Genomic DNA, 27,512 nt, shown 5'->3' on the forward strand with positions numbered 1-27,512 from the left:
TTTATATGTTTAAAAATCTGAAGAAAAAAATGAATATATTATGCATTTTTTTATGCTTGCCGATATTTGTCGATATTTTGCCGATATTGCCGATATTGCCGATAAGATGTTTTTTGGACCCTTGCCGATATTTTGCCGATAACGATATTTTCAACACTGCTTTCACTTATTTATAAAAATGGGTCACATAAAAAAAAATTAAGTGAGCTAATTAGATTAAGTTTGGAAAGGGGGGGGGTTTTTTTTTAAATCTAACATTATCATTCACTTCCGCACATTCACGCACTTTGTTGACATCTTCAACAACTTTTCTACAAAAAGCCATAACTTCTTCATCCAGAAGCCATTTTCAGAGCCGTTTTTTTAATCAGCCTAATTTTTCGAAATCTTTCCATTGAAACACTTAGTTTCAACATCTACAACTTCAGTGTCTATTAAAATGGAAAGTCAATGCCAAGTTATTCTTGACAACACCAACTACTTCCAATGGTGGTCCTACATTGTGTATTTACTTAGAAGTAAAGGTCTTTACAGAATAGCCTCAGGCCAAGAAACTAAACCTAAAGATGAAGATAAGTTAGCCAAATGGGAAAATAGGTAAAATCAAGCACGTGGGTTTATAGGGATGTCTATTTCTCCAGACCTTAGATTCCATATCGTAAAACTTGATACTCCTAATGAAGCAATGAAACAGCTCACTAAAGTTTTTGGAATTAAAAATGAAATTAGATCCCATCAACTCGAAAATGAGTTGCTTACGTTGGGCCCCAATAATTTTTCTTCCATTGAAGATTTTTTGTCCAAGTTCAAGACCCTTAGATTTCTCTTGGAAGGTGTTAAGGTTAAGAAAGAAGATGGTAGCCTTATCTATTCCATTCTTACTAAGTTGGGACCAGCCTACTCTGTGTTTGTTTCCACCTACCATTCTACTAGAAAAACATTTATTTCTCAAGGACAAGACTACAAGTCCCCCTTTTTTGATGCCTTTTGAGATTCTTTAATAAGAGAACAAGAAAAATTCTTACATCTTGGCCTTCTTAATCTTGGAAACTCTTCTAAGAAAGCCTTAGCCGCCCAGCAGCAACCAAATGCAAAGAATCCTAAGAAGCAGTATCTGTTGGAAAAAATGAGAGTGGGGGTGAAACAGTATTTTCTTTCAATTGTTATTATTACCAGTTTAATTCTTCACAATTTAAATAGACAAATGTACAAGTATAAATTTATTGAGTAAAATAGTAAATACAATATAAATGTGTTCCAAGCTCCAACTTGGTTTTGATGAGGCTCCAACCTCTAGGGCTTTGACCCTATCTTGTCAAGGCACCAACCTTGGATTTAGGAGCACCAACTCCAAGGACACCAATCCTTCCAATTTTGAGGCACCAACCCCAAGGGCTCCGACCCTATTTTTCAAGATGAATCAGGTCAAAAGATCGTCCTCCCGCTCTGTCTTCAGCTTCCTTCTTCGCTCAACCTTCGGCTTCTACTGCACCTTTTGCGTCTGCCAGACCTTCGACTTCTACTGCACCTTCTGCGTCTGCCAAACCTTCGGCTTCCTCTGTTTCTTCTAGTTCACGAGTTGTGAACTTTCCTTGTTCTCGTTCAAAGGTGAAGAGGCCAACCACGTCATCACCTTACCCTCGCAATAGCAACCTTCATGAAAATCGTAGTTATTCCTTTAATCCCGCAATCACAACTTTCAGAGGTTCACACATAACATAGTCGATTCCCCTACTGCCGACGGAGCAGAGGCGATATCACATTAAACAGTTGTTAATAAATCCATCGGGTCCATAGCCTTATCACAATTGACGGTTTGACATCCCTTAGAAACTAGCAATACTACAGATGCGATATTGTATAAAGTCATGTTATAATGGTGCAATGGGTTCGCAATATTATATCGCAATCAGAGGTTTTACCATGACAACCCTATAAGACTTGCGATATGGCGGATGCGATGTTATATTAGGGTTGTTACTATAACCTGTTCGGGTCCGCATGTATTATCGCAATCGCAATTTTAGTGTGACATTGACTTCCGATAAGGCGGACGTGATATTACATTAGGGCGTGTTCTATTGGAGCATCGGGTCCACGTATTATATCGCAATCTATGGTTTGCGGGACTTCGACTGGCACATGGATTAAAACGGCCTTAACCCCCACAGTTGACTGTGATCTAAGAGTTGAATATGAGATCGACGGCTAGGATTGAGTGTGGGACTTCAGCCACGATCAAGGAAATCCGTACTTTCCTACCCCCGCAGTTGCTAATCACCGTCGATCTAATTGATCTGTCGATTTGACGATCCAGATCTATTCCTCTGCCATTCTTCTTCCGCAAGCACTTGGGTTTGATCTCCTGTGACTTCTCTTCACTCTTTTGCTCTTCCGATAGCTGTTGCTCCTGTGGCTTATCTTCCTGTGACCTCCGATAACTCTGTTTATGCTCCTTCGTTGTTTTCTTCCTATCAGTTCTTCTTGGGCATATATTACATGTGATACTTCCGATATGGCTCCTCCGATGTTTTCTTCTTTACTCCTCTGATATCGTTGTTAACTCCTCCGTTATGTTAGCTCCTCCGATATTTCATGCGATATCTCTGATATGGCTCTTACTCTTGACTTGGCTTTCCTGTGGCTTCTCTATGATTTCCAATGGCTACTCTTTGATGGCTCATGTTCTTGTCTTCCAATGGCTTCCCTGATGGCTTTCCTCCTTGGGTCTATTGCTTCTATTATGTCTGTATATATATATTCATTCCATATGTTGTATTCAGTCCTTGGGTCCTTTATGGGAAACATTATGATCACAAGAATTTGCCATCACAAACACTGCCATATTGACATCACTGACAACCTTGATTAACAGTATCCTAAAAAGAATGGTCCTAAACCAAACAAGTGTCCTAAGCAATTTCAGTGTCAAAATGAAAAATCAATTCAACAAAATGATAAGGCAAATTAAAACAAAAGGAAGAAGACTGATAGACATTGCAATTTTTGTAATCAAGATGGCCAATTACAATCCAAATGCTTTAAGAAGATGGAAGCCTTGGAAGCAACAATGAAGAAACATAACATCCATTTGGAGCACTTGGTCTAGCTATGCACTAAATGTATCTTCTTCTTCTCATTCTCATGAGTGGCTCATTGATTCTGGAGCTTCTTATCACATGGCCAAAAACAAAGCCATGTTTTCTTCTTTAAATGATTGTAACACCAAAAATATATATGTTGGTGATGATAGATCTCTTAGTGTTGTAGGGACAGGAACTATTCATCTAGACTATGGTCAATTTAATGATGTATTATGTGTTCCAACCTTATCCTGCAACCTTCTATCTGTATATCAGATAACTCATTCAGGTGAAGGTAAAATCGTTGAATTCTAACCTCATGATGTTGTAATTAAGGACCTAAGAAATCCTAGACAGATTTTAGCTACTGGCATTGCTGATGATTCCACAAGGTTGTATAAGTTTAACAACTTTGGGTCATCAACTCTTCCCTCAGTATTTGTTGCTCATAATGATGCAATGAGCAAACTTTGGCATGAGCGACTTGATCACTTAAACTATCGCTCCCTTCAAAATCTATGTAAAGAAAATATGGTGACAGGTCTTCCTATGGTATCTTGTAGAGATGGTGTTTGTTCTGGATGTGTACTCGAAAAACATCATCGGGATAGTTTTGAAAAACGTGCCTCTTGGCACACCTCAGCCCCTTTACAGCTTGTGCATAGTGATTTATGTTGTCCATTTCCAATTGTTTCATTCTCCGACTACAAGTATTTCTTAACTTTCATTGATGATTTCTCGAGACGCACTTGGGTATACTTCTTAAAACTCAAGAGTGAAGTATTTAACATGTTCTTGGCCTTTAAGGCCTTTGTTTAGAAACAATCTGGACATCAAATTCTTAAGCTAAGATCTGATAATGGCAAAGAATATGTTAACAACAAATTCATCAACTTTTACACTGAGCATGGAATTCAAATACAACATATTGTTCCAAATACTCCACAACAAAATGGTGTAGCTGAAAGGAAGAATCGCACCTTAAAGGAAATGGCTAATTGTATGCTTCAAACTAAAGGACTTAGTCTTAATTTTTAGGCAGAAGCAATTAATTGTGCAAATTACATAGTAAATCGCACTCCTACTAAGGTTTTAAAGAATATCACTCCAGAAGAAGCATGGAGCTCAATTAAACTAGATGTCAGTCACTTTCGTGGTTTTGGAAGTGAAGCATGGGCCCATATTCCAAATGAGAAACATAAAGCCTTAGAACCTAAGAGTGAAAAATGTATTTTTGTTGGATATTCTGAAGATGTCAAAGGATATAGACTTATTCCACTTAAGTCCAAAAATGTTATCATTAGAAGAGATGTAAAGTTTGTTGAAAATATATCGGCCTACGAGCCTAGTTCGGCGGATGTGCCACCTCTCTCTAACCCTTCTATTTCTAAAAACATTTCTTCTTCAGATGATGACAGCGAGGATGACAATCCTCCCCCACCTTCTCAGGATCCTCCTTCAGCTCCTCAGCTTCCAAAATGGGTTCGTGCTACTCGAGATGTAGTAGGTGCTCTTGCAAGTGATCCTACAGATCAGCGACGTACACGTTCTCAGTTCGATAGAGCCTCTTCTTTACTAGCTCAAGCTTCAACGAATGACGATCCTAACACCTTTGCAAAAGCTTCAGGCCATCCAGATTGGGACGCATCTATGAATGAAGAATATCGTTCAGTATTAGCAAATGATACATGGGATCTTGTTCCTCTTCCAAAGGGACGAAAACTTGTTAGATGCAAATGGGTTTACAGAACCAAGTTTGGACCAAATGGAAAAGTTGATAAACATAAAGCTCGTCTTGTTGCTATGGGTTTTTCACAAGTTGAAGGCACTGACTATACTAAAACCTTCTCCCCTGTTGCCAAAATGAACTATATCCGCCTTGTTCTTTCCCTTGCTGCCTCTTTCAAATGGGAAGTCCATCAGATGGATGTTAAATCTGCCTTCTTGCATGGGGACTTGCATGAAGAAATCTATATGGAACAACCTCCTGGCTTTATACAAACAGACTCCATCCTTGTATGTCGGCTTAAGAAATCCCTTTATGGTCTCAAGCAGTATGCCAAAATGGATAGTTTTTTTTTAGATATTGGCTTTTCTAGGTGTCATTCTGACAATACTGTCTATACCAAGAAAGTGGGTAAGTCTCTTATCATTCTTGTTTTTTATGTTGATGATCTTATCCTTACTAGTAGTGATCCCAACCTTATAAACCATGTGAAGTCCAACCTTAAAAAGCAGTTTGAAATGACAGACTTAGGACACTTGCATTATTTTCTTGGTCTTCAAGTCTTGCAATCCAAGGAAGGTATTTCCCTTTCCCAATCCAAGTATGTCTGTGATCTTCTACGCCACTTTCACATGGAAGACTGTAAGCTAGCCCCTTCTCCCTTTCAGTCTGGAGCCAAACTTTCAGTCTCTTGTACTTCCCCTGAAATTGATGCTACCTTATATCGTCAGCTTGTAGGAAAATAATTGCATTTGACCCATACCCGTCCTGACCTTTCCTTTGTTGTTGGCCTTATTGCTCGGTTTATGCAAAACCCACATGAAAGTCAATGGAAAGCAGCTAAAAGAATACTTCGTTATGTTCGAGGTACAATTCAGTTTGGAATTCATTACAGTGCAGAAGCTTCTCCTCTATTGGTTGGCTTCACTGATTCCGATTGGGTTGGTGACCCTGATGATTGGAAGTCTACTACAGGTTATGTCTTCACTCTTGGTTTTGGACCTATTACATGGGCTTGCAAGAAACAAAGTGCCATTTCTCTTTCTTCAGCAGAAGCAGAGTATCGTGGCATTGTAGAAGCTAGTAAGGAAGCCCTATGGCTTCATCAAATCCTGTCAGAGTTTGGCTTTCAGCAGCAACATCCAACTACACTTTGGTGTGATAATCAAAGTGCCATTCAACTATGCAAAGATCCAGTCCAACATCAGCACAGCAAACACATTGAACTACACATGCACTTCATCAGAAAGCTCATTCATGACCATGTTCTTGAAGTGCAATATTGTTCAACCGATGATCAAGTTGCGGACATCTTTACAAAGGCTCTCATAGAGGTGAAGTTTACTAAACTTCGATTTATGGTTGGAGTTCAGGAAGTTATCACTAAGGGGGATAGGCTCTAATGCCTCCTTCCTTCTCCTATTGTGTCATATTTGTACATCCTTCAATCCTATCCCAAGTTGTTCTTAAGGGGGGATGTTAGGATATTCCGACACATAGGAAATAGTTAAGTATAACTTGGTCTAATGTAGAGTTAGGTAAAGTGTATTTCTTTACTATATACTTTTGTAACTTACAATCCGACGATCACAATATGTTCTAGACATGAAGTGATCCAACAGTTCATTCTCTTCTCGGTATTACCGACACTTGATCCATGGCTTAACACTAGATTGGTCCATGATCTCTATTTAAAGAGTGTGGAGGGTCATTTGTAGGGTGACCATTCATGAGAGAAGCTTATGTAAATTTTCTTTCTTTTATTAATAAATTGCCTGAAATGGCCAGGTTGGCTCATGCCGTGGATTGTTTCCCTCTTTGAGGGTTTTAACCACGTCAAGAATATTGGTGTATTGATTTGTGATCTGTTTGCGAACGGTGTCCTTAGGTGTTCTATCTGAGGAACCTATCCTGTAAATTCCTACACTTTCTAACCTAATCAAGATGAACAATTTCAAGTGTCTTAGTGAGCCATTTTGGAGAACCTTTTTGAGATGACCCAGGTTATTCAATTGACTGAGATGGGGCTGAATCAAGACTTAGCCGTCTCTCAATTACATCACTCAAAGTGTCTTCTTGATCAATGGTTGGAGCTTCATTAGGGGGAGAGAGTGCTTCCGAAGGAGATTCCACAAATTTATCCAAGATAGGGATCCCCCCTTCTAGATGTGGAATCTCATTATCAAATTCCTGAAAAGATTTTGCATGCTTGAATCTGTCCAAGCGATCAAGTTGCTGCTTGGAAGACTCAAGAAAAATCACATCTCTAGACAATGTAAACTTCTTATTTACTTCATCATAGAGACGATATGCTTTGGAGGTATCTGAGTACCCAAGAAAATACATTTCCGACTCCTTGCACCAAGTTTGTTTCTCTAATCCTTAGGTATCAAGGCATAATATGTGGAACCAAAAACCCTGAGATGCCTCACCGAAGGAATGTGACCATACCACATTTCATAAGGAGTTTTGTTTTTGAGAGCATGAGACAGACACTTATTCTTAATATACACTACACATAGAACTACATCAGCCCAGAACATCAGCTTAACATTTTTAAATAACATCAATGAATGTACCATATTTAAGATTGTCATGTTCATTCTTTCAGCTACACCATTCTATTGAGGATTTAAGGCACAGTTGTTTGATTTTGAATCCCATGTTGATAAAGATAGTTTTCAAATGCATTTGAAGTATATTATTTTTCATTATCAATACAAATAATGCCAATATGAGATTGCGTATTATTTTCAATCCATGAATGAAAGTTTTTGAAAGTTTCAAAAGCTTCAGATTTGTTCTTCAACAGATATACCCAACACATTCCGGTGTAGTCATCAGTAAAATTCATCATGTATGTATTTCCATTTGCAGAAGGAACGGGCATAGAGCCACACAAGTCAGAATGAATCAATTCAAGCTTTCTACATGCTCTGGAATGAGAACATGAAATGATCGTTTGTTGTGTTTTCCTAAGATACAAGCATCACATTACTTATGTTTCCTAAGAACGGTTGGCATACCAGTAACACCATTTCTCTTCAAGAAACAAAGACTGTCATAGTTGAGATTTCCAAATCTAGCATGCCAAAAGAAACTGGATGGTAGTGTACCTTTATCATATTGAGAATTGTATGCAAAGTTTTGTGCACGAGCAGAGGTTCCTTGCAACTTCAAGTGTCTTTCTTCTTCTATCCCAGTCATGACAAGTGAGTTGTCTAATGCTTTTCTCACCTCAACGTTGCCATCCAACATGTGAATAGATTGTCCTTGCTAGTGGATGTGAACCAAGTAAAGGAAGTTTCTCCGTAACTCTCATGTAGAAGAAAGTCAGGGAGGCCAAGTAGTTTGAGCCTGATGATGCCAAGTCCAAATGTATTGAGCTTTGACTTGTTTGCAAAGTACAAAGTACACTTCTCCATCTACATTGTCTCTAAATTCTTCAAAGACGTCCTTCTGAAAGCTTATGTGACAGGTTGCTCCTGAATCAATCAACCATGCATCTTTCCACAAAGCAAGTGAAGCATTAAACAAGTCTTCAGTTACTCCAATATTGCAATGTGCCACAATATAATGAGCGGATTCAGGTGCTTTACCATTCCCTAGATCTAGTGACTTGCCTTTCTCTTCATTTCTTTCATGCCTAATTCTATCCCAAGAGAGGTTACATGTCAAAGCATCATGTCCATTTTTGTTGTAGCATATACAATGAAGATCAAGTCTTCCTCCTTGGTAATGTTTAACCCCCTGCATTTGTTATTCTTCTTCCCATGTCCTCTTCTGCCACCTCTACCCCTAGAAGAATCACGTGCCTGATTCGTCTCTTTGTATGCAAAGCACACAACTTCTTCAGAAGACTGAGCAACTATCTTCTTTTTCCCAAAGTCTTTCTCTCTTTCTGCAAACTTCTCCACAAGAGAGTCAAAGGAAATCTCCTTAAGTTTGCCACTAGCTTGTAATGATTCAAGATAATGAGAATATGTGGAATATAGTGCCTTGACGAACGCTGTGAGAGGAACATCTATTTTAACTCTGGTAGCTTCTATATCATGCATAATAGCTCTGATTTCAGAGGCTAGGGCAAGGGGATCATCATCTTTCAATTCTAGATTGAAGAGTTTGATCATTGATTGGACTACTTCAAGCTCAGAGTGTGAGTCATATAAGTCTTTCAGCTTCTTTAAAGCTTCAAAGGCATTTGTAAATGGTGTAATTTGACGACACACCTCTTCATTGACTGATGCATCAATCAAGGCATAGGCCTTGTTTTTCTTGTTTTCCCATATAGCGAGCTATTTGTCTGATGTGAGCTTTTCAGGAGGATTGCCACCTTCTCCTTCACAAACACCTTTCCAAAGTTCATTGAAAATGAGGGTATGCTTTATCCTTTTGGACCATTCATGGTAGTTCTCAAACATGGTAGTTCTCTTTGACAGTGAGACTACTCGAACTATGGAGATGAATGAATGCATTTTTGCAAAACTTTTGTGTTGGGCCTGTTACCCACCATTTTGTGGGTGATATCCCTAGGAGAATTTTTTCTCCAAAATGGTGCTCAGCCGGCAGCCAACAGCCCCTTGCGGCCACCAGCTAGCTCATTGTGCCATTTCTCCACCACTTGAGCTAGCCATGTGGTTGCTCACCCATCTGCTATGATCGTATGTTTGAAGGTGGGCCTCCCGAACCTAAAGGTATACCTTGTCATTTGGTAATTGAGTATTGTAGTTTGCTTGTGATGGACACTTCTAGGCATGGATTAGTGGGGGGATTTGATGGAAAGAATGGGCTAGGTTTTTGCTCTTGTCCCCTAGATCCCTTTTGGATATTAACCTTGGATTCTAGTCCCATGGGATCTCTTTTACTGACCATTACATTTTAGGGATGGTATTTCATGGGAAACTTTGATTTTGGTTGCATGGTCCCGCTCCCTTATCCGCATATATTACCCCCTTTCCACTCATTATTACCCTATTCATCATTTCTCCCACGTAGGTCTACATAGGGTTGGCTCACCCCTTCCCCTTGCCTTATTACCTTATTCATCATTTCTCCCACCTAGGTCCACATAGGGTTAGCTTGCCCCTACCCCTTCCCCTTGCTCCTTGTCCAAATTTGATGATCTTTAGGTTGATTTGGTCTTCTCGAAAAGAGGAATTTAATGCAAAAATCATCTCCATCAAATGAGTTGTCTAAAGTGGAATTTGGCCCTAATTGCCAATTATAGCAACTAAGGACAATAAAGATGACAAAAGATGATATTGTTTCATCCTATTTTGTAAGAATCTCTTGAATAAGAGATGAAATCCAAGCTATAGATGAAGTTGTACTAGAAAAGGAACTCGTGATTGATGCTCTACTAGGTATACCAACATCTTGGAGTGCTTTTGCATCAAGAATTAGCAGTTGGAAAGATACTCCAACCTTTGAACAAATGTGGAATGCATGCACTCAAGAAGAAGCCTGCATTTCGTTAGTAAGTGACAAAAGGGAGGATGAAGAAAAAAACACTTCTAATGCCTACTCTCATCACAATAAGAAGGGAACATACAAGAAGTTCAAAGGACCAAAGATGAAGGTTGATCTATCAAAAAGTGAGTGCTACAATTGTCATAAAATGAGACACTACAAAAGCCAATGTCCTGAGAATCCAAAGAATAAGAAAAGAGAGAGACCATGCAAATGTTGCCGATGAAGCTCCATCTAAGAAAAACAAGGCCGAAGAATACGAAATCAAGGACTTATACTATTAAGTCTCCTCTTACATATCCTTCTTAGTCTACTATTTTTAAGTTTTGTGATATGTTTTGATTTCTAGAGTTTGTAAATCTAATATATCTTGTTAGAACTTTTTGGATTATTTAAATTGTAGGTATCCCTAAAAAAACTAGATTAAGAGGGAGCCTTCACCACTTTACCAAAAGATAAGTATATTGTTCTTTGTTCCATGTTATTGAGAAATCTAGGGCATAGAGATTAAGTGATTTCTCTTCTATTAGTAACTACTTGTGAGTGCTTTTTACTTCTTTAGATTAGGATCTTCTTTTACTTAGGTTATTAGTGTTCTTCTTCATCGAACAACTACCAATGCATAAACCATAAAGAGACAAGACACACAAAATATAGGCTATTAGCCAGGGCCAAAACCTCTCCTACTTGAGAGGAAACCCCGAACAAATTCTTCTTCTTATAGAGATTCCAACTAATGAATACCAAGATCAAAAACCTTGACCTATTTGCCACTCCAAGACCAAGAAACAAGTTCCATTGATGAGATCCTTAGACAATGATAGTCAACTTTTTGCCCCTTCCTTTTCTCGGCTCCTCTTCTAGTTCGACTTCTTTCTACTTCAAACCTTCGGCCTCCTTGAATTAGGTCCGCAATCCTAAGTCAGAAACCCTAGATTATGCACAAGACCTTATCTTATGCCTTCACTTTCTTCGCTTTGTATAGGGTCTTCTTCTAGCTTGACTCAACTCCCTTCTTGTCTTGTCCTTCTTCCAACTCAGTTACCCAATGAGGACTGTTATTCTTCTCGGTCCTTTCTGCAGCAAATGTCCTCTTCTTTCTTCACACATGTGTCCTAAAACAGAACCAAAACAAGTCCAAATGATATCCAAGGAAAGTTCACTTTACTTTCTTTCTTCGCGCTAGCTAGGAGGCTTCCTTTCATTGACCTTTGCACCACCTTTCAACTGCAGACCTTGACCGAAATATTTCTGAAATTTTGTCGCTGAAATAAGGTGGAGCTGCCCTATTTATAGTTGTTGGAGCCTGTAATAAGGCGACATGACTTGGAGATGAGCCGACGTATCCTCTGGAGAGATATTATTATTTCTTTTGAAGCCGACTTGAAGGGAGATGATTGTGCTTGTCTTGGAGGGCTATTTATATTTATCTAATGACTCATACAGAATGTAACATGCCCAAGAAGGGTCCTTCATACATGACATAGACTCAAATTGACTTTTATGACTAGATGACAAATCCTAAAGTGTTAAAATTGGCAACTAAGGCCAAGCTCCACATGGGTCATCTTATTTATGACAAATGATATTTTTCTTGGATTCCTTTCTCCGAGAAGTGCAAGATTGATTTAAAGATCATCCGATTCTGACATGTACAAATGAAGTTATTAATTTATTTTGATTATGGTCAAATTGACAAGGTCGGCCAGCAAACTTATGTAGGCTCAGAAGCCCAACAGTCACGTCTATTCATCCTCAACGTTGCATATAAATAGAAGGTGACTTAGCCTCATTTGTGCACACTCATCTTCACACTTCTCTCTCTCTCTCCTCATTGATTGGGTACGGATTTCTGGGCCTGTATCTCTCCACACGTCAGAAATTTCAGGAGAGCGAAATTTCAGGAAGCCGAATATTTGGACAATTTGACCAAGCATTGATCAGCATGCATTGACCTCCTTTGACTGCAGCTAGGGCTGACCGCAGGTGGGTTGTTTGACCAGACTTTGACTGGGCTGAATTTGATTGTTTTGGGGGTTGTTTTATCTTGTTATTTGCAGGGCGAAGTTGACTGAAGTTGACTGATTTGCTGAGGGTCAAATTTGCCCTGTTGACCAACATTGACTTTTCTGTTTAGGGCTCTTTTGTTGCTGTGATAAATTATCAGATTTGTAAATTGTACTAACTCTCTCTGTTGAACTATTGAAGACTAAAAGAAGATTTGATCAAGGGTTCGTGCCACATCTTGTGTCCTCTTGTCTTGGCTTGTCTTCTACTGTTTATGTTTATGTTCTATCTGCATTTTACTATCATGTTGATGTGATTTCTAATCTGAATATTGATACTGGGCTAATAAAGAAATTGAGGTAAAATTGCTCTAAAGCATAGAACATACCATTGTTGCCTAAAATTAACATCTTATCAGAGTTGAGGTGAAGACAAAGCCCAAGCAAGAGTGATAGAGAAATCACCAAAGGCAGTTGGGCAAGGACAAAAGGTTCAATGGGTTCCTCATCCTACTTCCCAGCTGAAGACAAGCTCCATGATAAATCTGACTATCATGGATGGAAGATGTCTCTTGATTTGACCTTGGAAGAAAAAGAAGTGATGGACTATGTGCAAGGTAAAATCCCTGAACCTCCTTCAAATGCACCAACTGCTGCGAAGACCAAGTACAATAGGGCTAAAGTCAAAGCAAAGAATATTATCAAGGATTCCATTGACAAGCATCTGGTAACCTACATCTCTGAATTGAAGACCTCCAAAGACATCTACGACAGGTTGGTCGACATGTTCAAGGTTAGTAATGCTAATCAAATTCTATTTCTCAAGAATAAGTTGAAGGATATTAAGAAGGGCAAGGACGAGGATATTCAATCCTATTTCTTGAGGATTACTGAGATCAAGAATGATCTACTCTTGATTGGAGAAGTCATTCCTGACAAGGAACTAACTCTCACCACCCTTGGAGGACTCCCACCTGAGTGGTATGTATTTAAAACCACCGTCCTCAACAATTATTGAATTCCAGGGTTTGAAGAATTGATGTCGAGATGCATTCAAGAAGAAACAAGAATGGTGGAGCAAGAAATGCCTTCTAATAGAAGCAACCCCACTGCATTCTCCGCTCATGCCAAAAGGAGAAACAATGCAGGGTCTAAAGGTCATTTCCATGGAAAGCCTGGATCTAAGAGAGGAAAGAAAGGCAGGTGCTTTGTTTGCAATAAGTTTGACCACTATCCAAGGGAGTGTCCAAATAGAAGGGACACATCACATGATGATGATCACAATCATTCCAGGGGCAACTTCAACAACAACGATCAAAAGAATGGTAGGTCCAATGGCGAAGGAAAAAGGAATGCGGGACATCAAGGAAATGGTCGACCCTCCAAGAAATCAAGGAACTCCAGGTATGAAGAATCAAATGTTGTTAACAATAAGCAAAAAGAGTACTATCTTATATCGGCCCTCTCTGCTGCCTCTACTCCGGACACTTTGGGAAATTGGTTGATTGATAGTGGTGCCTCAAGGCACTTCACCCGATAAAGGGAAGCCCTCTCTAATCTAATAGAAAAGGAGACAAACTTGGAGATCATCCTTGGAGACAATGCCACCTATCCTTTGAAGGGAGTAGGGAATGTTACCTATTGATTTCGGGTAGCATCAGATGTGCTCTAGCAATGAAATTTGGTGGAGAGATTGGGGCACATGAGACCCCCAATACCCAGAAAGGGTTTGGGCAGATTCTAAACAGATCAGGAGATATTAAAATAATTAATATTTTTAATGGAGTCGGACTTTAATGTGTATTAATATGAATCTGTGTTAGAATGGTCCAAAAGACATGGATCAAGCCAAATTTAATCTTAGTCGTTGATTAGGGACTTAATCTCGGCCGTTGAGATGTCAACAGGAAAAGTATAAGAGGAGGCTTGAGGGTCACTTGGAGAATACACTAGAGTGATCAATCATTCTATTCTCTAAAGCGGAGTTTGCTAAGAGAGATAGAATCAGTGATCGGGAGAGCAGCTGAGGGGCATCGAGTACAGAGAAACAGAGAAGGTAGAGATTGTGTCGGAAGAGCAGCGCAGCAGCCAAGGAGAGTGACGCAGAGCCAGCAAGGGCTCACGCAGGGCCACACAGAGGTGGCCAAGTGCTGCGCAGAGCACCAGAGAGGCCAACGTGTCTGACGCAAAGGCCTAGAAAGCTGATGCAGGGCCTCCTGGGGCTGACGCAGGCCAAGAAAGGCTGATGTAGGGCCAGCATGAGACAGAGAGGGGCTGACGCAGTCTAGATTGGGCAGACGCTGGGGTTGCAGAGCAGTTTTGTGTTGAGGAGTTGCCGGAAGGATTTTCCGGGGTTTCAGCCAGGAGATTTCTCTCAAACTGTGAGGTATAGCTGCTAAGGAAATTCTCTGTTGGGTAGGCCAGTTTCGGCACCCAGATTGTACTCTGATATTGCTTAATAAAAAAACCCTCAGATAGTTGCACCAGTTTTCCCGCATTGGGTTTTTCCAGGGACATTGGTCCAAAAATAATGGTGTCATGTGGTGTGTTTGTTTTTGTTTCTTTTAGTTGCTAATCTGTAATATGTTGAGCATGCACTGGTGTTTATTTTCAGAATTTACTTTGTAAATAACTTGTTAAAGAAAAATAACAAGTAGGTAGGAATAAAACAAAAAAGTGCATGAAGGGTTTTTAAACTAAGTAAACTTAGAAACTTCAACATTACCCTTCAATTGAATCAAGGTAACACTATTCATTTGCAAGAAGTACTATATGTACCTGATCTCAAGAAGAACATAGTATCATTTTCAGCCATGGAGGACAAAGGATTCAAGGTGGCATTCATCGAGGGAAAGGTACGTGTTTGGAAAACAAATTTTAAAGATGCTTTTACTCTTGGGTTCAGGGTTGACACTTTGTTATCAATTTGGAGGAAGTCCATTGGGAGCCATGTCTTGCGACACATCTCTACAATCTGAACTATGGCACCGGAGGTTTGCCCATCTTCATTATAAGGCCCTACCTGATGTGAGACAGATGGTGACAGGTATGCCCGAGTTCAAAGTAGAGCATGAAAGTGTATGTCCAGGATGTGCCGAAGGAAAATTTACAAGGGGACCATTCCCTCAAGTAATAGCAAGACCACAGATATATTGCAATTGATCCACTCTGACATATCTAGTATGATGCCCGTAAACTCTTTGGGAGGATACTTATATTATCTCACCTTTACGGATAATTATTCCCGCAAGTGGATTTACTTCTTGAAGAAGAAGGATGAAGTGTTCACCTTGTTCCGACACTTCAAAGCCTTGATCGAAAACCAATCCAAGAAGAAAATCAAGATATTGAGGACTGATAATGGGACTGAGTATGAATCCAATGAATTCCAAGATTATTGCACAGAAGTTGGCATTAAGAGGAATACTACAACGCTATACACTCCTAAGTAGAATGGTATGGCTAAAAGGAAGAATTGCTCTATTGTAGAAGCAGTTTGTGCAATGCTTCATGATCAAGGCCTTCTGAAGTTCCTATGGGTTGAAGTTGCAAACACTGTTGTGTATGTTCCAAACCGATGCCCTCATCAAGCATTGGACTCCAAGACTCCCGAAGAAATGTTCATTGGTAAGAAACCCGATGTTATTTTCATGTGCCGAAAGAGAAAAGAAGCAAATTGGGTGCATCTGGGAAGAAAGGAATCTTTGTGGGCTATAGTGAAAATTCTAAGGGATATAGAATTTATGTGGTTGGTCAAAAGGAAGTTAAGATAAGTCATGATGTCACCTTCGACAAAGATATGGCCATCAGGAAGATCAACAACCTTCCTACCCTAAGGAAGGACAAAGAAGCTAACACTGGAAATCAAGGTGCAAAAGAAGACGAAACGATGCCTGATGTTGATGAACCTATGGAGCCTATTGATCCTCCTCCTCATGAGCCCTTCTCCTCCAAAAGGAGACCCTCATGGCTTAGGGAGACTCTTGAAGATGCTGAGAGACACATTGCACCAAGGGGGACTTTCCGTGAAAGCAAGAAGCCAAACAGGTATCAAGGATATTTGACCGCCATGAGCACTATCATTCAAAATGAGCCTTCATCATTCGAAGAAGCCGTGAAGCATCAAGTATGGAAGGATGATATGAATGAAGAATACGAGTCAATTATGAAGAATGATGTCTAGGATGTGGTCCCAAGGCCCCAGAACAAATCAGTTGTCACCTCTAAGTGGCTCTACAAAATCAAGCATGGAGCTGATGGAAGTGCAGACCCTCTCATTCACAAATGTAAGAGGGAGTTAGCTTTTGAATTTGAGATGAAGGACCTAGGACCGATGCACTATTTCCTAGGGTTGGAGGTCTAGCAAAAGCCAGGTGAAATTTTCCTCTCTCAAGGAAAATATGTTGTGAAGATATTGGAAAGATTTGGGATGGTGGACTGCAAGTCTGTGACTACTCTGATGGAACTTAACTTTAAGAAGTTATGTGGTAGTGTTGCTGGACCTGAATTGGGAAATGCTTATGAGTATCGTCAACTCATAGGAGCACTGATGTTCTTAGTGAACTCCCGTCCGAACATATGTTTTGTAGTTAACACATTGAGCCAATATATGGTTGAGCCTCATCATAAGCATTGGATTGGTGCCAAGAATCTTCTGGGATATCTTCGGGGCACAATCAATCATGGACTGAGATACACTGCCGGATATGTGAGGCTGCATGGTTATTCTGATGTTGATTGGGCTGGCAGCGTGGATCGCAAGAGAACTTCTGGATGATGTTTTTCTTTGGGTTCTGCTTTGATATTCTGGATGAGCAGGAAGCAAAAATCGATTACCTTGAGCACCGCCGAGGCCGAATACATAGCTGCTAGTATGGCCTCCTGTGAAGCTGTCTGGTTGAGGAAGCTCTTCAATGAGTTGTTTGGACATGCGCTGGATACCAACGTGATCTTTTGCGACAACCAAAGTGGGATCTAATTATCAGAGAATCTCGTGTTTCATGATCGCTCCAAGCATATAGATATCAGGTACCACTTTATCTGGGATATGGTACAACGAGGAGCAATAAGGCTCCATCACATTGGGGTTGATGAGCAGGTCGTAGATATTCTGACAAAGCCCCTGGGGAAGGTCAAATTCTTGGCCTTCTGAGAACGACTTGGAGTCGTGGAGAGACACTCTTATGCGGGTCCTGTATGAGATGGACATTGAGCTCAAGGAGCTCCAGGGGGCTTGGGGTACTTCTTGGAGCGATGAGCAACCATAGGGTGAGTGGTTCAGCCTTCCCCTAGTGGCTTGTTGTGTATAGGGTAAGAGGTTCAACCCTCCCCTGTGATACCCCTTGGTGACATGTAGGTAGGATGAGTGGTTCATTCTTCTCCTGTTGAGACATCCCACCCATGCAGTCTGGGACTCATGGGAAGTACCTCTCATCTGGCCAATGAGTAGGGAAATGTGGATAGGGACCATAGTACTACCGATAGACGCATCGTGTACTACTGTACTCCCTATGCTAGGATGACCAATATTGATTTGGGATCAAAGGGAACTGACTTCGGGTCAATAAGAGTGGTATGAGACACTCTCTTTTATTTGGGACTGACTTCGGGTTAGTAGAGAATGGTATGATACATTCTCAATCACTTCTTCTTCTTCATAGTTCAGTAGAGCAGAGTAGTGTGTTGATGGCAGAGATAGTATAGATTAGCAGATGGAGTTATCCCTAGTTGAGAGGGAGTGTTAAAATTGGAAACTACGGCCAAAATCCACATGGGTCATCTTATTTATGACAACTGATATTTTTCTTGGATTCCTCTCTCCGAGAGGTATAGGATTGATCTAAAGATCGTCAAATTCTGACATGTACAAATGAAGTTATGAATTTATTTTGATTATGGACAAATTGTCAATAATTTACAGGGTAAGTTCCTCAGATAGAACACCAAAGGACATCGCTCACAAACAGATCACAGATCAGTACACCAGTATTCTTGACATGGTTAAAACCCTCAAAGAGGGAAATAGTGCACGGCCTGAGCCAACGCGGCCACTTCAAGCAATTTATTAATAAAAGAAAGAAACTTTACATAAGTTTCTATCATGAACGGTCACCCTACAAATGACCCTCCATGCTCTTTAAATAGCGATCATGGACCAATCAGGTGTTAAAACACGAATCAAGTGTCGGTAATACCGAGAAGAGAACGAACCATCGGATCACTTCATGTCTAGAACATATCGTGACTGTCGGATTGTAAGTTACAAAAGTAAATAGTAAAGAAACACACTTTACCTAACTCTACACTAGACCAAGTTATACTTAACTATTTCCTATGTGTCGGAATATCCTAACATCCCCCCTTAAGAACAACTTGGGATAGGATTGAAGGATGTACAAATATGACACAATAGGAGAAGGAAAGAGGCATTAGAGCCTATCCCCCCTTAGTGACAACTTCCTGAACTCCAACCACAAATCGAAGTTTAGTAAACTTCCCCTCTATGAAAGCCTTTGTAAAGACGTCTGCAACTCGATCATCGGTTGAACAATATTGCACTTCAAGAACATGGTCATGAATGAGCTTTCTGATGAAGTGCATGTGTAGTTCAATGTGTTTGTTGTGCTGATGTTGGACTGGACCTTTCCATAGTTGAATGGCACTTTGATTATCACACCAAAGTGTAGTCGAATGCTGCTGCTGAAAGCCAAACTCTGACAAGATCTAATGAAGCCACAAGGCTTCCTTACTAGCTTCTACGACGCCACGATACTCTGCTTCTGCAGAAGAAAGAGAAATGGCACTTTGTTTCTTGCGAACCCAGGTAATAGATCCAGAACCAAGAGTGAAGACATAACATGTAGTAGACTTCCGATCATCAGGGTCACTAGCCCAATCGAAATCAGTGAAACCAACCAATATAGGAGATGCTTCTGCACTGTAATGAATCCCAAACTGAACTGTACCTCAAACACAACGAAGTATTCTTTTAGCTGCTTTCCATTGACTTTCATGTGGGTTTTGCATAAACCGAGCAATAAGGCCAACAGCAAAGGAAAGGTCAGGAGAGGTATGCATCAGATACAAAAGTTTTCCAACAAGTTGACGGTATAAGGTAGGATCAACTTCAGGGGAAGTACAAGTGACTGAAAGTTTGGCTCCAGACTGAAAGGGAGAAGGGGCTGGCTTACAGTCTTCCATGTGAAAGCGGCGTAGAAGATCACAGGCATACCTGGACTGGGAAAGGGAAATACCTTCTTTGGATTGCAAGACTTCAAGACCAAGAAAATAATGCAAGTGTCCTAAGTCTGTCATTTCAAACTGCTTTTTAAGGCTCGACTTCACATGGTTTATAAGGTTGGGATCAATGCTTTAAAACTCTGACTCTGACTCCGACTCGGCAAAGCGTCAACTCCGACTCCGACTCCAACTCGGTATCGACTCGGTCGGCTCGATTTCAATGACTCGGTTGTTGTAAAAAATACATTAAATATTTATTTATTTTATAAAAAACATAATTTTAAAGATTTTCATTCATGTTTCCAAACACACAGCATTAGAATATAGATAGCAGACAACATATGATTAAAGTAGGCTCATGAATATATCCATTATATCAAAATGGCACCCAGTGCACTGTCCAATACATACATGATGATGATATAGAGATCAAAACAAAAACACATTACCAAGGAGGCTAGAAATGGCCTCTACAACAAAAGTAAATTGTGACCAGTACTAGTGGCTATTGCTAGAGGAGCCAATATCATCTGATTAACCTCTGGATCAGAGTCAGACAGGGGGCCCCATGGCTCCTCCTCATCATCATCTCCAACTGCAACTATGAAGTGGTAGCACTAGCACGTTGTGCAACAACTGCAAGCTGAGATAGACGAGATATGCGCTTCTGTCGTGGCTGAGTAGAGGAAGCGCCTGCAACTGGAGGACTTGCTAGCTCTGAGGCTGAGGCTGGTACAAGTGGATCAGGATCTACATTCAACTGAACATTATGTTCGAGTGATGCTATCGTTTGTAAATCATAATCAATATCCTCATCAGAAGCAAACTCTGTTGGATGACTCTCCAATACCCAATCTGATGTTGGATCAATGTCTTCCAACACAATGGGATCTGAATCAGGTCTTTTGTTCAGCGATTGGTTGCGTCTGAGCCGGAGGTTGTATTGGACATAGACAAGATCATTTAACCGTTTTTTATCCAAACGGTTTCTCTTCTTCGTATGAATCCTCTCAAAGACAAACCAATTGCACTCACACCCAGTAGCACTACAAGTTTGACTCAAAATACGAATTGCAAACTTCTGCAATTTAGGACAATGGCTCCCAAAAGCCTCCCACCATTGTGCTACAAAAAACATAGGAGTGTAATGAGTTAGCTCAACAAAATTACAAATTATATCCAACTTTCAAATTATAAACGATTTAACAAAATAAGTATTAAGAATTGGAAAATTGAAATTTTTGTTTACCTGGCTCATCTGCTTCCCTTGCAATGTTTGCTAGGTTCTTCCCAAAGGTACCTAAGGCATTGCTGGAGGTTGTGGCCTGTCGGTGTATCTCCAGCTGATCACACTCCAATGGGACCATGTGATCAATGCAGTAAATCAATCCATCTCTAACCTCCCGCTTCAAAGCTCCTGTCTCCTTAGCTTTATAATGATATCGTGGGTTCAAAAAATACCCAGCTGCATGTATAGGGCGATGGAGTTGATTGTTCCATCTTTCATCAATGATTGCACAAATGGGCCCATACTTAGCCACTTTATCCTTGTATGCCCTCTTTATTTGCTCCTTTGCTTGATCCATAGCCTCATAAATGAAGCCCATAGGCAATCTTTCCCCATCCACCAACTGCAACACCTTAACCAGTGGCTCAGCAAGCTTCACAATCTCTGTTGTCTTTCTCCAAAATATTTCTTCATTAACTTTCCTTTTCAATTCTTTGCCTTCCTATTTGTGAGACCACTGGCTTTGATTCCATTCTTCACTAGAAAATATATTTTGCAAGTTTCTATGTTGTGAAAGCATAGGTTGCAATGTCAAAAAATAAGTAGCAAATCTAGTAATGGCAGGCCTAATAATATCCCTGCCCCTTGTGTGTTTCCTCATCATGCTCAAAATCCATGAATGATTGTAGATAAATTTTGTTATGCTTTCGACATGATCTACAGTGTTTTTGACCCAATCTAATTTGCCAATATCCTCAACCATGAGGTGTATGCAATGTGCAGCACATGGGGTCCAAAAGATGGTTCTGTGTTTTTCCTCTAACAGTCTACCAGCAAGAACATAGTTAGAGGCATTATCTGTGATGACTTGAACAACATTAGCCACCCCCACCTCCTCAACAACCTCATCCAATCACTGAAACAACAATTGTCCATCTTTTACCTTATTAGATGCATCAACTGATTTTAGAAACATGGTTCCCTATGGGCAGAAGATAAGAAAGTTTATGATGGTACGGTTTCTTTGATCAATCCATCCATCTGACATGATGGTACATCCTGTTCTTGCCCATGAGTTCTTGAAATCTTTCAAATACTCATTAAATGGAGGCAATTTCCTTCTGCAAACGATACCCCCTTATCTCATGCATAGTAGGGCCTTTGAAGCCTTTTCCAGCAATATGTATGGCATCAAACATAGGTTCATAATATGGTGAACGGGAAGCATTGAAGGGGATATCAGCATCATACGACCATCTACATATGTAATCACAAGCAGTCTCCCTCAATTCTTTCTTCCAATGGTCATCTAAAGTGGGTTGCAAAGTTCTACTAGCTTGAGAACCATGTGCATCTGATGGAGAGTAGGGTGTGACAATGAAATAACTTTTGATATTCATATCACCCTTCTTTTTCATTTTACCCTTACCCTTTTCTTGAATAGACTCCAAAGAGGGAGGAACATATCAGAAGGGGTTGGATGCATCAATACAAGGGATAGAGGAAGAACCCTCAAAATCAAAATGGGGGTTGGTAGCCAGCATTTTTTGTATATTCCTCTTCCTCCCAACCTCTAACTCTTTTTGCCAAGCCTTTTCTTCTTTAAACTTCTCAAAGTTGGCTAACAATTCCTTCCTAATCTCTCCAATTTCATCTGATTCACATGGAGTAATTTGGCCTCTAATCCCCACCAAGTGTTGTTTCAGCCTATTAATGCCCCCAAGACCTTCCTTAATTTTTCTATGGCAAAATTTACAATGCATTTGACTATCAACCATTTCAACATATGCCCAAGCATCTCTCACTCTAGGTGCCATTTTTTGACTTGGAAATGAAAAAAAAAATCTGAAAATGAAAACAAAAAAATAGCATTACTTCAATGTTCATTTATTTCACAAAAACACTCTTTTCAATTTCCAGATTTGCACATAAAAGTTAATAAGCAAAAACAGATTTTTACAAGTGGAAAAAAATTCCTCCAGGCACAAACTGCCTCCTCAAGGTTGCTCCAAGCCTCCAACAAACCAACTCCTCAATGCTGCTCCAAATGGCTGCCCAAGAAGCTCCTCACTCCTGCTACAATGCTTGCCCAAAACTCCTCACTGCTGCTCCAAAAACAAACTCCTCACAAACTCTCACTCAAATGCAATGAGATGGCTATGAGGAAATGAGAAGGGTTGGATGGGTTTGATAGGGTTTAGGAGAGGGGAATGGACCCCAAATAAACTATAGGCAAATTACAAACCTGTTTGGGGTCCCCAAAAAGAAAAAACATAAAAAAAATTCGTTGTTTATGAGGTTACGGGCCGCTGTCATCCAACCCGGCCGAGTAGGCTCAGACTCAGTCGAGCCGGCCGGGTTATTACTGAGCTGGCCGAGTTGTTAGACAACTCGGCCGGCTCGGTAATAACTCGATCGGCAGAACCGGTTCATTGGCCGAGTCGACTCAGTGAGGCCTTGGCTCGGACCAACTCGGCCGAGTCAGTTCCGAGTCGGCCGAATCTTAAAACACTGGAGACAAGTCTAATTAGGATGAGTCAAGACTGCAAAGACAAGTTCAGTTAGGACGAGTTAAGACTTCAGAGACAAGTGAAGAGAGGACGAGTTAAGCCCTCAGTTAACTCAGTTCACAACTAGAGATAATCAAGGAGCAACTCAAGCCAATTGACTAAGAGCTAGTCCAAGTGTGACTGAGACTTGCTCTAGTTAACTGGCAAAAGGAACTCGATGAACTAGTGTGAACAGCCATTCGAACTTGGCCTCCTTGCATGCATCAAAGATCTTCTTAGGGAGAGAAGGATGAAGGCACAATGTTGGATTCATTGTTGTTGGCAAAGCGCATTGTCTAAGGAGCGAAGATCAGAATTCGAAGAGCAAAAGCTGAGCCTAGTTTTCAGCAGGAAACAATTTTGTATGCACGCGAGATCAAGAGGCAGAGCGAGGGCTTCTTCTCAAGGCCAAGAGCAGTGATCAAGGAGCATGCCAAGAGCAATTGTGGAGCTGAGATCAGTTTCTCAGAGGCTATTTGCTGGCTGCAGTAGCAGCGTACTGAATTTGTAAAAGATTTATTTGCTCAAAGAACAATCAATAAGAATACCACAACAAAGAAAGCAGGTTTTTCCATTTGAGTTTCCTGGGTAAAACATTGGTGTCAAATTTGTATGTGCATGTGTTTTTATCTCAACTATTTCTCCGGTGCATGTTGAATGTTAAGAAACTGTATCTTGGCGAAAGTTAAACTTGGTTTCAGTTTTCAGTTGCCTTGATTTTTCAGTAAATTCATCCAAGTAGTTGCAGAGTTTCAAGAAAATTTAACAAAAACCGGTACAAGGCAACCCATTCTAGGATTATTTTCATAGATGAAAATGATCAAGCATGCAGTCAGGGATTTACTATTGAAGAGCTTCACATTTAGGGCTGAGTAAGAGTTTTAGAGATATCTATCGTTTCATTTTTTGTTTCACTGAAGTGAGGATAAGGGGGAATATAAAATCGCAACAGCGACTTGAGAGAGAATCAAGAAGCATACTTCAGTGGACGAGCATTGCTTTTAATAACTAACTGTTCAGCAAGAGCTTTACTCCGACCATATGGATCAACATGATCTTCCAATGGAAAATATCTCAATGTTTCGTTGCCATTTACGATCTCACGTCCACCATATACAACGTTATATGTGCTCGTATATACAAGCCTGTTCACACCGTACTTGATACAGGCATCCAGTACAAGGCAAGTTCCATTTATATTTACTTCATCAATGCGACCTGCTTGAAGCATTTCTTTGCCTGACATGCCAAATGAAGCAAGGTGGAAAACACAATCTGCTCCTCTCAGAGCTTTCTCAACATCCTGACTTCTGCTTACATCACCTGAATAAAAACAAGCATAATTTACAGTCCAGTCAGTACAGTGTTCTGCATAGAAGTGGAATCACAACAAAATACACATTTTACTTTCGGAATGCCTCTATTTTTCCAACGAAATTATTGCATGATGCATACCTTTATAATGATACTTTTTAAAAATCAATGAAAACTACTGTTTTGAATCTGGAAGATTAAGAACATGTACCGACTTTCTGTTATGCCAAAAATACTAACTGTATTTACCAGAATAACATCCACAGTGCATCCTAATTTGCAGATACTTTATCCCATCAAATTGCATGACAATGGGACGTTCACAAAGTTAAGAACATAATAAAATGAAAGAGAACAGAATCAAAGCATTAACAGTTCCAGTTAGAAAAAAATACATAGGTTTAAACACGAAACCACTTACAGGCCTTAGCTATATTGTTTCTTTTACAGACAAGTTTCCTTGCATTTTTTTAATCATTAAAATTTAAAATATCAAAAGATCAGGGAAACTGTCTCCTTTCTGTGCATCAACTGAGCTTTGATTATGGGTGACCATCAAAAATACAAATTGCACCTTTTTCCTGGGCAAATGCTCTCCATTGTTTTTAGTGAAGTTTGAACTGAAGAAGGAAATTGCAACATCTTGTCTTTATGTCAGAATTGGGTGCATTTTTTTTCTAGGCAAATGTTCTCCATTGTTTTCAGTAAAGTTTGAACTGAAAAAGGAAATTGTAACATCTTGTCTTTATGTCAGAAGTGGGTAATTAAAGATGCTTTCTTCTCAGTATTGGAAAGAGCATCTGCTGTAATTGCACAAATAACTAAAAAATTGTAGTATTAATAAAGTAATAGTTAAAAATGGGCCTCCAAACACCTCACCACCCACTTGGCCACACAGATAGAGTCATGATATCAATCAGAGCAAGGCCCCCCTCATCCCTAGGCATGGTACAAACATCCCAAGGCACCGATGGAAAACCCCGGGTGACAAATGCTCAGCCTTCTGGTCCAGCCAGAGGGGTTTTTGTGTTGAAGAATCTAGGGCAATCAGGTGTAGTGTGATTCTTCTTGACTTGATAATAATTTGTGAGGTCTTTTTACAATTTGTCTTGTTAGCTTAATCTTCTTCTTCTTATTATTAATGCATGTGTGTGTACTTCATCAAACTACTACCAAAAACTTAAGAACAAAAACACAAGATGTTGGCTCTCTGCTAGGGCCAAAACCTCTCTTCTCTTGAGAGGAAAACCCTTCGGTAAATTTCTCTTATTGAAGCTTCTTATTGATCAATGCCAAACCCTAGACCCCTGACTAGAATATCCTCCAAGCACAAGTCAAGTCCTTCTTCCTGCACTTTGTTTCCCTGTCACTTTGTCCTTCTCCTTCAGGCACTTCGTTCCCCGGCACTCCGTCCTCCTTCTTCTGGCACTTCGTTCTTCTTTCAAATGTTGATAGACCTTGTTGCACTTGCTCTAGAAGAGACACCTTTTGATGAGACCCTTTCCTTGTGATGATCCCTTCCTTCTTCTTGACCAAATGAGCTCCTTCTTCAAGGTGTAGGTGAAGACTTGATATGACTATCCTGCAGCCCTAAATTCTCGCACGTGTGGGAGGTTTACTTGATGTTATAGGCTCTTTTCTCCTTCACTTGAGTGCCCTTCTTCTTCGCTTGAGTAGGAGGCCTTATAGGCCTAGTTTACTAGCCCAAATGGTGAGATATGTTAACTGTGAGTTTCTGCTGTTATGACCACAGGCAGCCCTCTTTTTCCTCGCACGTGTGACTGCAGCTTGCCCTAGAAACAGTCCTTATTTACTTCGGTTTGTGTCTCTCCTTCTTCACTGCACTAGAGGCTCCTTCTTCGTCCTTCGTTCACCCTTTCCTCAGCTTCCTTTACTTCGCTGATTTCAGAGATGAGTTCATGATGTTATGAGGGAGTGGACAGCCTCTATATATAGAGCACTGTCCCTCCTTAAGGCTGACTTGAAGACCGACTTGCTGACTGTAGGCCGACTTGACTTATTTGCTTCAGATGGCTTCTTTTGATGGTGCCACATGCTTGGAGGAGACTTGACTTTGCTTGGAGGTGTCTTCTTTGACTCTAATACATAAGTATACCTAGAGTAACATGCCCTTAAGGTCTTCAACATAATTCTTTTGACTCTTTGACTCACCTATAGCACTATAACATGTGCTAGACCTATTTCAATGAGCAAGAAACTCATTGACAGATATAATAAAAATAATATTTCTTTTCTTGAATAAATACAAATATCAAAAGTACATTTATGAAGACCGAACCTAGTTACATTTCCTTCAACATTTTGGTTTATGCTATATCATCTCTTCTCCCCACCTGTTTCAGGTCTCGGGTTCCCTTATTTTGAAGATTATTTCATCTGTGTGGAGGGTTGTTGCAGGTATGGCCTGTTAACATTGGGAGGGCGGTAGAGCTAGGTGGGATCTAGCCTAAAGGCCCATTTGAAGCTGGTGGGTTCAGGGGTCCTATGTTGCAAAGATGCCTCTATTTCAGGCTCATGGGTTATGCAAGGAAGGCATTTTCTTTTGGAGAGAATTGTGATATTCCTCTTCATGTGGCTAGAAGGAATGGCATTCTCTTGCTTAGGAATTTGCGTTGACTGCCCCTGACCATCCTTATATTATGGAGTTGAGGAACCTTTTCCCAAAGTCTGAAGTGTTCAAAATGAGCATTCGGATGCCAAGACCTTTGTGGACAGATAGGGGTTGGAGTTTTGCATCTACTTTTAAAGTATGACGCTAGGAAGTTGTACTCGGTGCTTCAACAGTGATATCCATTATCCTTGATTCTTAATGTGAGGTGGGTGTCCATTGATGCAAAGGATAGATGGGTGCATCAGCTTCACAGTTTGTGGTCTGCT

At 40.3% G+C, this 27,512-nt stretch overlaps 1 protein-coding gene across 2 annotated transcripts in view; it reads right to left on the reverse strand.

Moving 5' to 3' along the window:
- The window catches only part of LOC149154952 (NAD(P)-binding Rossmann-fold superfamily protein), a 286,049-nt gene that overhangs the window by 150,490 nt on the left and 108,047 nt on the right, over nucleotides 1-27,512 (reverse strand). For both annotated transcript variants that reach the window (XR_016263163.1, XM_089441598.1), the window contains exon 2: nucleotides 24,281-24,623. Coding sequence is in view for 1 of the 2 variants with exons in the window: in XM_089441598.1 (XP_089297724.1) it covers nucleotides 24,281-24,623 (343 nt within the window). In the remaining variant the exon portion in view is untranslated. The remainder of the gene's footprint in view (nucleotides 1-24,280; nucleotides 24,624-27,512) is intronic.

The sequence above is a fragment of the Pinus tabuliformis genome, chromosome 9, assembly GCF_031772625.1.
Source record: "Pinus tabuliformis cultivar Carrire ecotype Pingquan chromosome 9, CPIR1, whole genome shotgun sequence".
NCBI classification, from domain to species: domain Eukaryota; kingdom Viridiplantae; phylum Streptophyta; class Pinopsida; order Pinales; family Pinaceae; genus Pinus; species Pinus tabuliformis.